This window comes from Eubalaena glacialis, chromosome 6 (genome assembly GCF_028564815.1).
Source record: "Eubalaena glacialis isolate mEubGla1 chromosome 6, mEubGla1.1.hap2.+ XY, whole genome shotgun sequence".
Lineage (NCBI taxonomy): Eukaryota > Metazoa > Chordata > Mammalia > Artiodactyla > Balaenidae > Eubalaena > Eubalaena glacialis.
The window spans coordinates 106,470,792-106,484,428 of NC_083721.1; the positions used below are offsets into that span (position 1 = coordinate 106,470,792).

The 13,637-nt window shown below is 40.5% G+C and overlaps 1 protein-coding gene across 11 annotated transcripts in view; it reads right to left on the reverse strand.

Moving 5' to 3' along the window:
* Positions 1-13,637, reverse strand: part of SCHIP1 (schwannomin interacting protein 1) — an 801,544-nt gene that overhangs the window by 22,604 nt on the left and 765,303 nt on the right. For 9 of the 11 annotated variants that reach the window (XM_061194515.1, XM_061194514.1, XM_061194513.1 and 6 more), the window contains one exon: positions 6,897-7,015. In XM_061194515.1, coding sequence (XP_061050498.1) covers positions 6,897-7,015 — 119 coding nt within the window. Of the gene's footprint in view, positions 1-6,892; positions 7,016-11,821; positions 12,018-12,250; positions 12,280-13,637 lie in introns of those variants that run through there. The other 2 variants (XM_061194521.1, XM_061194524.1) reach the window with 2 other exon arrangements.

Consider the following 13,637-nt stretch of genomic DNA (forward strand, 5'->3'; position numbering starts at 1 on the left):
TAAGGGGGATCCAAAAAGTCATCGTGTTCTCAGAGAGGATGATCTCATCCCTGAATGTGGAGAGGAAAACATATGAAAGAACAGGATATAAATAATCTTCCTTATGGCGAGTCAACAAGTGTAGCTTGTTATGAGCTACTGTGAAATACATATGTGTTTAGATAGCTGTTTCTCCAAAGGGGGTAGATGACTAAGTGATTCTCAAATTCTGCTCTGCCAGTAGAGTTTCAGGTGGGCTTTGAGGGTTTATAGGGGAGGGATGGTGAGGGGCACTGAATGCGAAGTAGAGTGGCATTGCAGGGAAATGGTGGGGGATGGCATGTTCTGGGCAGGGGTATCCCAACCCCTCTCCTTCAGTCCTCCTGGACCAGAGGTCTGCTTTGTCTTACATACATGGTTTCTGCAAAGGATTTTATATTTCTGCTAGTAAAAATAACAAAAACCTTCATGAGACTTCTAGTTACACATTGCTTATCGAACACAGGAATTTATCTTCTCTCTCTTCTGAAATCCTACTAAAACAATATTAAAGGAAGAAATAAGGTATGAATCTACATGGACAAAGGAAATGGAAAAGGAGACAGTGGCACACAAGAGAGTTTGAAAAAATTTTGAAAGACAAAATGCAGATGGATGAGGGGTATTTGACTTAACTACTTCAATTTGCTAGATGTCTGCAGGGGTGGCTGGTGGAGAAGGCACATGCATTTTCACTTCAGGATCCTGGAAATACTCAGGTGCATCCAAAGGCAGGGGAGTGGGGGTAAGGCTGCGTACAAACCAAGACTGATTAAACAACTGAAAGGAAAACCTAGATCTTCTAACTTGCCCTGACTACGTGTGGCCTGGCAGAATGAGAAAGTTTACTATCTAGAGAGGCTGCATCAGGGGAGCTCTGGGCTAGGGCTCCCTCAGGCACAGCTGAGGTGGCAATGAAGCGCCTTACTGAAATCAAGGGAATTAAGTGAAATTCTACGTGCTGAATCGTCAACCGTTCCCCTGCTAGAGTCTTACACTGGCAGCCAGGCTTAAAATTCCTTAGGATGAAGTTGGAGAGTTCTTCCCTGTGACAACTTACAGCTCAAGAGAAATGAACTTTGGGCACTTTTAATTGGATGCACCCTTACAAAATAGTTGTGTTTTTATTTGACCATTCTAAAGTGAAGTTCACCATTCATGAATTCAACAACTATTCAGTGACTGACTATGTATTGGACACTATCTAAGCAATAGTTATGGTGGTGAACAAAACAGACAAAGGCCTGCTCTCTTGGGGTTAATTATTTTCGTACTAGAGAAAGACAAGGAACAGATTAAAAATATATATAATACAACATCAGGTAATGATAAGGACCACAAAGAAAAACAAATCAGGGTAAGAGGATAAGCAGGGTAAGAGAAGAGAAAGTGGTAGGTAGGTTGGGAGTTTACCTTTTAATTGGGTGGTCAGGGAAGGTCTCTCTGAGGAGACAATATATGTCTCCAAGCCCCAGCCAGAAACTTTACAACACCTTTTAGTGTTTTACACTTAATTATTAATAGAAATCAAAATGAACAAAAAAACAAACTCAGAAAAAATCATGGACAATGTAGAAATCAGAAGGAAACATTTTGAACAATTTAACTAAAATTAATGCCCTCAGTGAAATGAGAAAGTATGATGGGAAAAATTTTGAAAACATAAACAAAATGGACAAATTCTTAGAAAATACAACTCATCAGAACTGACTCAAGAAGAAATCAAAAGTGTGTACAATCTTAAAACCACTTAAAAAACAGAAGCAGTTAAATCAAACATACAAAGTAGACACCGGGCCCAGATGGTTATACTGGTAAGAAACAGCTCATTCCAATATTATGTAGACTTTTCTTAGACAATATGAAAGGGGGAATAGTAGCTAATTTATTTACACCAGCATAAACTTATACTAAAACCAGAAAAAAAAAGTTACAAGAAAAGAATACAACAGACCCATGTGACTCATGAATGTAAGAATAACAACCCTAAATAAAATATTATGTATAAAATCCAATACTGTTCAAAAAAAGTTAATACCCCCAACCAATTTTGGTTTATAATAGGTATGCAAAGATTGTTCAATATTTTGAAAATCTATAAATGTAATTCATTAATAGATTAATAGAGAAAATCATACAATCATCTCAACAGATGCAGAAAAAGCACATGATAACATCAAATACCCATTCATGATAAAAATGTTTTTAAAATTATGTATATAAGGGAACAATGTTAATCTCATAAAGAGTAAAATTAAAGAAAACATAAAATTAACATCATCCTAAATGGAAACATTAGAAGCATTCCATTTAATATGAGAAATGAGCTAAGGATTCCAACTACTACCACTTTTAATCCTCAGTGTACTAGGGTACCTATCCAGTGCAGTAAAACAAAGAAAGAAACCAGAAGTACGAGGATTAGAAAGGAATTTTAAAAGCTGCTATTTTTTGTAGATGATATTGTTTTAAACTTCCAAAGAATGTACAGACAACTTTACTGGAAATAATAGGAGAGTAGAGAAATACTAGGTATAATAATAACGAAATGGCTGGATACATGACTAGTGTACAAAGTAAGCTGCAGCAAACAACAAGAATGCAGTATCGGGCTTCCCTGGTGGTGCAGTGGTTGAGAATCTGCCTGCCAATTCAGGGGACACGGGTTCGAGCCCTGGTCTGGGAAGATCCCACATGCCGCGGAGCAACTAGGCCCGTGAGCCACAACTACTGAGCCTGTGCGTCTGGAGCTTGTGCTCCGCAACGAGAGGCCGTGATAGTGAGAGGCCCGTGCACCACGATAAAGGGTGGCCCCCGCTTGCCACAACTAGAGAAAGCCCTTGCACAGAAACAAAGACCCAACACAGCCAAAAATAAATAAATGAAAAAAATAAAATAAAATAAAATAAAGGAATTCCTTTTAAAAAAAAAGAAAGCATTATCAAAGAGAATTTAAGATAATATCAGAATATCAAATATCTAGAAATAAATATAACAAAAGACATGCAGTATCTCTAAATGGAAAACAGGGATAGGAAAATTTAATATTGTGAAAATGTAATTCTCCCCTAAATTATTGGGTTGGCCAAAAACTTCGTTTGGGTTTTTCCGTAAGTTCGTTTTCCGTAAGTTCATTCAGGTTTTTCCGTAACATCTTAAGGAAAAACCAGAACGGACTTTTTGGCCAACCCAATATTTCCAGATTCAATGCAATTCTAGTCAAAAATCCCAAGACAGTATTTTGCTGAACTTGATTTGATGATTTAAAATTTATATGGAAGAATAAAAAACCAAGAATAGGCAGTAAAAGAGTAAAGAGTCCAGATATCAGGACTTATTTTGAAGCTACAGTAATTAAGACCGTATGGTACTGGTGCTGGGATAGAAACACTAACCAATGAAATAGAATGTATTCCCATTAATGTATAGTCATACAGAAGTGGTCTGTTAGATCAGTCAGTAAAAGAGAATTGTTACTAATAAATATGATGGAAAAAATGGCCATGTATATGGAAAAAGATGAAATTAGACTTCTCCATACCATATCAGGAAACCAACCCCTGATTGCTCACAGACTTTAAAAATAACACACAACACTTTTAACTCTTAACAGGAAATCTAGGTTAATGCCTTTTGGACCTTAGGGTAGAAGAAGATTTTTTATACAAGCCTCAGAAAGCACTGACTCTAAAAGAAAAGTTAGATAAAAATTACCATTAAAATTAAAATTAAGAACTTCTGGTCATAAAGACACACTGAGGAAGTGAAAAGACAAGTTACAACCTGGGAGAAGATATTTGCCATACATACAGCATATTAAGGATTAGTATCATAACTAAAGAACTTCCATAAATCAATGAAAAAAGCATAAAGAATCCAATAGAAATTTGGACATGAGGCCCAAAAAGACATTTCACAGAAGGGGAAACAGAGATGGCTAATAAACGTAATGAAATATCATTTAATACCCATTCAGTTAACAAAAGTGTGAAAGAAATTGACAATATTGAGTGTTAGAAAGGCTATGGATCCACAGGATCTCTGAACCATTGCTGGTAGGAGTGTAACTTGTGCAACTATTTTGAACAGTTTGGCATTATCTTCTAAATAGGAACATTAATGTATTTTCCTAGGAATACCAGTCCAAGGTACACACCAGAGAGAAACTCTTGCACACAGACAGCAGAAGACACGTACGAGGATGTTTATAAGCAGCACTGTTTATAAGAGCAGAACCTCTGAAACAACCCAATGCCTATCATCAGAAGAGTGGCTCGATGAACTGTGATACATTCACATGGTGGAATGTAATACAGCAGTCAAATCAGGGACTGGCAAAGGGGAAAATGGGGCAATTTAAACTGCAGAACAAACAATAAAATTTCTCAAGTAATCATAGTTTACTACATGGTTCAAGGTGAATAATATATGATCTTAACAATGTAAAATTGAACAGTTATTTGACCCCAAATTATAAAATAATTATATGAGGAGGACGGGGAGGGATATATAGATATGTCTGTGGGAGGGCTGTAAAAGAGAGTGAAATCCCAACCTTCTGTATTTAGCAGTCAGTAAATGGTTTAAAAGTAAAAGGTAAGAAGATAAGCATTTTACTCAGAGATATAAATACCGGCAGAAACAACTAAGGAGTTAAAAGTTATTGTTTCTGGAGAGTGAGATGAGGATAGAGAGGGATGGGACCAGGGACTGTTACTTTTATTTTATATTGTTATTATATACTCTGTAGTTAATTCTACTTTACTTTCAAAGTCATATAATACACACACACACACACACACACACACACACACACATACACACACACAACTTTGATTTTAAAAACCACAGCTCCCGTTTGGACCAGATGGATATGACATGGCTGAGCAAAGAGATGGGGTTTCTAGAAGAAAACTTTTTGGTGCTTTGGGGACTACTAGAGGGCAGTAGCAGAGATCTATAAGACTATGGGGTTCAATCTACTCATTTTACAAAAATGAGGAAACTGAAGCATGGTAAAAACTAAGTAAATTGCTCAAGTCTCAGAATTAGAAGCTGACTAGGACTAACCCTCAGGTGTCCAGGTCCCTAGGCCCGAGCTCCTCCTGCCACATCCCACTAGGAGGAGAAAGAGGCGCTTCCACGGCAGAGGGGAAAGCTGACCTTCCAGCTCTGGAATGACATATGCCGAGAGCGAGGGAATCCTCTGAGCCTGAGCTGGCCCACACCCAGCTGAGGAGGACACGCCTAAACACTGCATGGCCAGGCCACAGCTCCTGTCTCCAGGCACTAACTCACCAGGAGTGACTCCTAAATACGCACATATATGAGTGTGTGTGAGTTTCTGATTTTTGCTGATTTAGATGAATCTGTAAGGATCAGACAGAAGTATGAGGCTTACTGAAAGCCAGATAAAATAGATACTAAAGTGTCTAATTCTGGGCCTTATACGAAGGAAAGAGTGGAAATCCGTTGGCTGAATGAATGCATGAATGTTATCATTTGTCTCCCACGCCTGGTTTAACATGGTAAGTACACCTAGTATTTATACAGGGGATATTTGCTCTTAGAGAGCCCAAAGGAAGAGCTAGACATTCTGACAAGAAATAGATATTTAGGGAGGGATCAAGAGAATGCTGATGGGTCTTCAGTTACTACCATCTTTATTAAAACAATGTTTTATGTGCTTTAATCACTTGGAATACCTGTATTCATAACAGTTAATTTTGCAGATTGTCTATACCCTCCCTAATCAAAGTGTGACCTATGTACTGGCAGCATGAACATCAGCTGGGAGCTTGTTAGAAATACAGAATCTTGGGACTTCCCTGGTGGCGCAGTGGTAAAGAATCCGCCTGCCAGTGCAGGGGACACGGGTTCGAGCCCTGGTCCGGGAAGATCCCACATGCCGCGGAGCAACTAAGCCCGTGTGCCACTGAGCCTGTGCTCTAGAGCCTGCGAGCCACAACTACCGAGCCCGTGTGCTGCAACTACTGAAGCTTGTGTACCTAGAGCCCATGCTCTGCAACAAGAGAAGCCACCGCAATGAGAAGCCCATGCATCGCAATGAAGAGTAGGCCCTGCTTACCGCAACTAGAGAAAGCCTGAGTGCAGCAACGAAGACCCAACGCAGCCAAAAATAAATAAATTAATTAATTTAAAAAAAAAAAGAAAAAAAAAATACAGAATCTTAAACCCCACCCCAACCTACTAAATCAGAATCAGCATTTTAACACAATTCCCAGGTGATACATATGCACATTAAAGTTTGAGAAGCTCTGGTCCACAATCCTATTTTCTAGATAGAGTTATAATTTTAATATATTTTAATTGGAATCAGAAGTTATGCAAATGATCAATGATACCCTGAAATCAATTAAGATAAAAAAAAACCCCACCTGCAGGACAGGTTAAGCTCTGTAATAAACATTCAATGATCAAAGTGGGAATTGTATTTCTCAGTTACCAGTATTCATTGCAATCAAATGCATCAGGGGGGTTAGGCTGGATGCTTTGGGACTGCTTAATGGGAAATCTGGTGGTCTGCCACACTTCTCCAAGCATCAGTCGGCTTGCTTAAGAGTGTAGCTTGATTCCCCCTTCACAGTGCAAAATCAGAATTGTGTCTAGAAAAAAAATGAAATATAGAAATCTGACCTCAAATGGCCGGGCAAATGGGCCCAAAATCCCCAAAACTAAAACCCAAAAAACAAACCCAACAAACAGGTGGAGAGGGATCTGTCTAGCACGCAAATAAAGGTGGCAGTATTATGGGGAAAAAATACTCAAGGATTTAAAGGATATCTCTTATTAGACATACATAGTCAGATGACAAAATCCATTAGGTACATATCAGAAGATCAACTCAAAACACTCACCGGGAGGAAAGGCTTGGCTTCCCACTTTTGCTACAGCTGGTATAAATTCCCGGGCCATCATCAAAGAAGCTTCCAAGTGCCAACTTCTGTCGGATAGATTCTCTTTCATTTTTCTGTGCCTAAAATTTCAGGAAAATAAAACATGCCGATAAGCAGGCAGATACGTCACAACCAGAGGCAATCCAACTGCTAAGTCTCTTAGAACTATAATATTAGACAAAAAATAAACAGGCCAAAGCACAAGAGCGTTTGAATTATTAAGACTGAAATTCAACCAGTCTTTCCTGATTCCACGTCTGTGAGCATTTTCAATTCTTTGGAGTCCTTTATGATCACTAGTCTCGGAAATCACCATCATGGTAGTAAATGATCGTCATCAAGACAGAACCACAGTTGACCCCTGAACAACACGGGTTTGAACTGCTCAGGTCCACTTACAGCAGATTTTTCTCAACAGTAGATTCTACAGTGCTACACCACCCACAGTTGGTTGAATCTGCGTATGGGGAACCACACAGACGGAGGGCTAACTATAAATTATAGGCAGATTTTTGACTGCGTGGAGGGTCGGCGCTCCTATCCCCAGGGGTTGTTAAAGGGTCACCTGTAGATTATTTGGCACTATAATCTTTCTTCTTCTTACCTGCTAAATATAACAGAGTAAAGTCATGGAGGGCAAGCACTTTGTCCTAAATCAAATCACTTTTATCTCAAATGTGGCCCTTCCCTGGATCTTTTCCCTTCTTTACATGGTCCCTTCAGTCCACTTTCTCTATGGCAAGAACATTAATTCATTCAACCAACAGGCACCAAGCCTCTCTGAGAGGCAGGAGCCACACTGTGACGCTAGAAGACAGCCCAGGATGGATAGACACAGCCCCTGCCTCCACCCATTACAGACTTGATGGGGACTCTTGTTTCCATTCAAGCTCATCTCACCAGGTTTAGATTGTGAGAAATCCTAACCTAGTGCCTGGAATAGCTGAAGGATTCTCACTGGACCCATCTGTTTCATATTTTGAAGGGAAGTCAGGTCGGTGTGCATAGGAAAAGGATTTGGTAAACTACACTACTGAGATAACTTGGATACGTTTACAACACTTGGCTTCGCATAAAAGTCCCATAAAAACTCACCATGCTGAACTTTTAAACCCTTTAAACAACAGAAGATGAGACATGATTTCCTTAGTTAAAAATAAAACTACAAAAAACAAATAATGAGTTAGACATCCTGGGGTGAGAATGAGATTTTGGTTTTCTGTTTCGTGGGATGAGGGAGACTGTGAGAAGCACCATTTTATGTTCTGAGCAGGGGGCTGAAGACTCTGTGGAACAAATTATATAACGAAACCCAGCTCACCGGAGTGGGTGTGGTTACGCAACGCACAATGGCCTTGATTCTCTCAGTAGGAGGTTCTGGAGCCACATTTGCTGCTACCAGTACCCACAAGTTACAGTGAAAGCTCTGAGCCATCCTCTGAGCATCACTGTGTCACAGTAATGAAATGTACAACCTATTGGAAGGGCAGGCTGAAAAATGGCTTCATTTCATCCCCAAGTGAAGGGCAATACACTACAGGTTAAGGCTGCTGTTTAATATGATAGTTACTAGTCACATGTAACTGTTTACATTCAAAATAAAAATTAATTAATTAAAATTAAAAATTCAGTCCCTCAGTCATACTAGCTGCATTGCAAGAGCTCCAGAGCCACAGGTGGCTAGCAGATATCATATGGGAAGCACAGAATAAAATATACGACAGTGCAGCACCGCTAAGACAGCATCAGCTTCAACAGTCTGCATCAGAATTCCCTGTAGAGACTTTAAAATGCACATTCCCATTGCTTCTGAGCCTTTGGGCTAAGATCAAGTATAAAATACACATCCCTAGACTCTAGCACTGGGTATTTAGTTTCAATGGGTTGGAGAACTTCTGGTCGAAGGAAAGCTCATCTTTCTTCTCCTTTTCTCTAACATTTTAACATTCTTGGACACTACAAGCACTCTTCCAACTTTCAAACTTAGCAGTTATATTTAAATCTATCTGTCTATATCGATATCCCCCCCCCCCATTTTGTCATGTACCAGTGGAACTGTGTCATACTAGGAGCTCCTGTATTTGTGTGTATGTGTTAATACAACCACAAGGTAAAAGACTACTTTTATACAGTTACAGACGTGATGCTGATCTCATATTGTTACTGGGCTAGCACAGCACTGAGCCCTGAGAAAGTAACCATGAAGTTGTAAAGGGAAGTAAGAATGCTTTTAATTTCACTAACTACTTGCAACTGTACTGCTGGGAACCTTAATTAAAGCAACCCACCCTTCCAAATATGTAAGACTGGTACTGGTGATGGTCCTGCCAAAACAGAACCACAACACTTGACATCTTTATTTAAAACAAATTCATTTCAAAATCCCCAAATCTGCCACACAGATTCAATGTAATCAGTGAACCTATTTCTCAATCCATATAACAGCCAAAAGAGAATCTCACTCAATGTCCTCTACAGTCAGAAAACTGTTGAGTGGAATGAAATATTCAAATATAAAATCGGTAGATCACAACATGAGTGTTAATGACTAATGTTGTCTAACATTAGCCTGGGGTCTGGAAGAGGTTTTATTTAAAGAAAACACCTATCCCAGGTGTGAGGTGTGAACACACACTTGATTTCATGTCTATCTTTCCTGATTTACTTTGTACGCTAAAGCTATAGATAGTGGAGAAGGTCTTAAAAATATTTCTATTTACATTAATTACTATTTTTATACCGGAATACTTCATTAACAGTTTAAAGACAACTGTTTTGTAATACACAAACTTTCTCCTCTTCTCCTCTTCTCTCTCTGGATCCCACTGAACAAATCAAGAAAAGTATAAAGCATATAAAAGCCACCATAATCCCACCACTTAGACACAGATTGCTGCTAACATTTTGGTATATTTTCTTCTAGTTTTTTACCTTATGTGTGTATTTTTCTCTTTTTTATAAAATTGAGATCATAATGTTTATATTATGAGAATTTCCCTCCTTCATTCAAAATTCTTAAAAAATACAATTGTAAATGGCCGCATTATCGTCCTCTCCTCTGGAGTTATCTTCTATTGTTACCCATTTGGGTTGTATCCAATTAAAAATTACAGAGAAGTTAGCATTTTACATAAATTCCTGCCCACATGTCTGATTATTTCCTCAGGATAAGTTCCTGGAAGTGGAATTACCAGATCAGCTGAGTGTGAACACTTGTTGAGGCTCCTGACACATTCTGTCACACTGCTCGAGAGAAAATCTGTTCCAATATACATACCCACCAGCAACGAAAAAGGGTGCAGCTTTCACTATATCCTGGCTAACACCGAGTATTTTCACTTAAAAAAAAAAAATGCTAGTGTTTTTAATTTGATAGGCAAAAAGTGCTATTCTTTTTATTTTAATTTCTTTGATTACCAGTGAGATTAAATATTCAATTTTTTTCAGTTAATGTACTTGCTTTCCTCTACTTACTCCTAGCTTTGCTTATTTTTCTATAAAGATCTGAGAGTTTTGAAAATTTTATAGTAAGCATATGATTAGTCCTTTTGAGTTTGGAATCTAAATGTTATACAGTTAAGTCAATAGCTCACTCACTCTTAAGTGCCTGCTGGCTCTGTGCTTGGAAAGCCCTTCCCAGTCCAGAGGTAAAGGATCCCACTTGATGTTGGAGGATTAAATGAGAAAATATATGTAAATTGCTTAGTGGCAGTACCTGCCCTATGGTAATGTAAATCTGCAATAAACGGTAGCTATTATGATTAATCCTCCAACAATTCCTGGTCTGAAGATGAGGAAACAGAGGGTGAAGGAAGGTTACCCTACTGTTAGATAGAAGAGCTAGGATTCAAGTCCATCCTTCCGGTGCCAGATCTTCCTGCTCCTCTTCCACATCACTCCTCCACATCGATCAGTAAGGTGTCCACGTGGACACCATGTTGAAGATAAGAGGCGGGACTTAGATTCAGATCGACTTCGTTCCTGAGATGGATGTGATGCTTTCTCAGAAAAGGAGAACACACCTGACTGCAAAACATACACACCACATGCCTAATCATAACCGCAAATACTTACAATACAAATGTCTTCTTATCAGAGCCACTCATTGGACACCACTGCTCAATCTTCCTTTTGGAACAAACCGCCCTAACCTTTCAAGTAACTATGATTCAACTGACTAGTAAAACAGTTTTTCTCTTAAAATTCAACAATTGGAACCTGATTTCCTTCTTGTTGCCCACATGTGTAAAGTATGAGTGTGTGTGTGTGTGTGTGTGTATGTATGTGTAGTTTCAAAATTCTTTTGCTCTCTAAGGAATTACACCTGCAGGGCAATTACGTCCTCCAAACCCCCAAAGCCCAAACATGCCCCAGGGCGAGGAACAGCGAAGTGCACAGGAAAAGGGAGAGGCGGACTCAAAACTACACTTGCCAACTGTGTTTATGGCAAGCAGAGCCATGTCCCCTCCTAAAATGGTCTTGGGAAATACTGTCATAAAACAAAAGTGAAACGTCTAAAATTGATATTGCAGGCAAAAAGCAAGAGGGCGCCTGAGGAGGAGTGGCTCGTCACTACGAGACAGAAAGACCATTATCAAGAGTGAAAATGTGCTCACACATATATACACTACCAAATGTAAAATAGATAGCTAGTGGGAAGCAGCCGCATAGCACAGGGAGATCAGCTCGGTGCTTTGTGACCACCTAGAGGGGTGGGATAGGGAGGGTGGGAGGGAGGAAGATGCAAGAGGGAAGAGATATGGGAACATATGTATATGTATAACTGATTCACTTTGTTATAAAGCAGAAGCTAACACACCATTGTAAAGCAATTATACTTCAATAAAGATGTTTAAAAAAAAAAAAAAATGTGCTCACAAACTCACCATTGACCAGCCACAGGCAGTTTTTTGTCCTTGCCTGTAGACGAATTCCCTGCTGCCACCCCCTGTGCCTGGGCAGATAAGGCTCATGATGGCTTCTGAGGGCACCATGTGAGCCATGATCTCAGAACACAGACCACTGAGCCCTTTCAGACTCCGAACGCCGGTGCTCAGCCTTTCCCATTGTGCCACCGTTCTGCTGCAATTCCCCAAAGTCGACGAGAAGAAAGAGGGAGGATTTGGTAAAAGAAATAAAAAGCAAACGGCCCAAACTAATGTTCGGCTTGGGTAAATATCGGCTATCTCCAAATCTGGTCCGTCCCCAAGTCCTTTCCATACTTTCTTCGGGACATGGCTGCACCCAGCCCTTACACACCGGTTACCCGAGCCCCTCCTTGGGTCCCGCCTTCGTCCCTCTGGCACCCCGTTCACCTTGCTCGAAGCATCCTTGTGTCTCTGAAGCAGGGGCCACTTAGTCTTTCACATGCTGCTCTTATAAATGTATAAGCAGAAGACTGTTTGTCTTGTGCATTTCTAAAATTTAATTGGCAAACTGCATTTTCTTGGGGGCAGCTGCGGGCCCACGGAGGTTCTCAGAAACACACTTTGGAACATAACATCCTGAGCCTAAACCGAAAGCCAGCCGGTGCTCGGGACACTGCCAGCAGCTGCTTCCTTCTGACTCCTGCACAGATGCTGACCCCACACAGCTGGAAAGGAGAGGGCCTGTCTGACCCAGAGGAAGGGGTTCCTTAAGCTCCCCAAAGGAGGAAGACATTTAAGGAAGCTTGGTTTAGAGAGTCAGGGGGCGCAGTTGATGCGAATGGCACAGCGGTGCTCTAGGAACAAAAGCAGATGTAAGCTTGGGAGCAGGGACAACCGGGGCCTGGATGGGATTCAGTTGTGGGGAAGGGAAGTGGGAGAAAGGAAAATGTTTCCCCCCAGGTTTCCTGTCTTCCATCTCTTCCCTGGATTGATCTTCCCCTCCTCCCCAGCTCCACGGTTTCTTACTTTTACCTGTGCACCATGGGAACTGAAATAGCCTGTTATATTATTGGATGTGCTTATTTTATAATGCTGCCTCAGTACAATTCACTACAAATCCAGGATGATACCACTTCTAGCAGCCTCCTTTCTGCCTTGCTAAAGCTGTTACCTCCGTCAGTGCTTCTTACACTTCAGGGGGCATACAAATCCCCTGGGGATCTTATTAAAATGCAGATTCTGATTCAGGGGCTGGGCCTGAGACCCTGCATTTCTAACAAGCCCCAGAAGTTGCGAGGGGTTAGCTATTTCACAAGAAGTTTCTCTCTCTAAGTTGAAGAAGCCTCCAGGCCTTGAATTTTCTTTCTCCATCTTCTACCTGGGTGTCCCACACAGGCCTCATGTCTGTTAAAGCAATGATAACCAATGGGAAAAAGGAAAGCAATGTGCCATTGAGAAAAAACTTCCTAAGGGCTGGGGGCTGCATTATTCTAGAAGCTGATGAATACCCTGGTCCCGCAAGGCCCAGGAAGAAACTCTGGATGCAGGGAGGTTGTTGTGCCATTGGTGTGCCAAGTGGAGAATCGCATGGGTGGGTACACGCACAACGTGGCCCTCTCTCTCTCTGGTCACAAATTTCTTTAAACCAGTAGTGCTCAAACTTGATTATGCATGAGAATCACCTGGAAAGCTTGCAAAACCAGAGACTATTTTTCTGATTCAGAAGGTCTGAGGTGGGGCTGAGAAAGTGCATTTCTAACAAGTTCCCAGATGCTGCTGGCTCAAACACCCTGAGAACCATGGCTTTAAACACCTGAACAGATCAAGGAGCTAC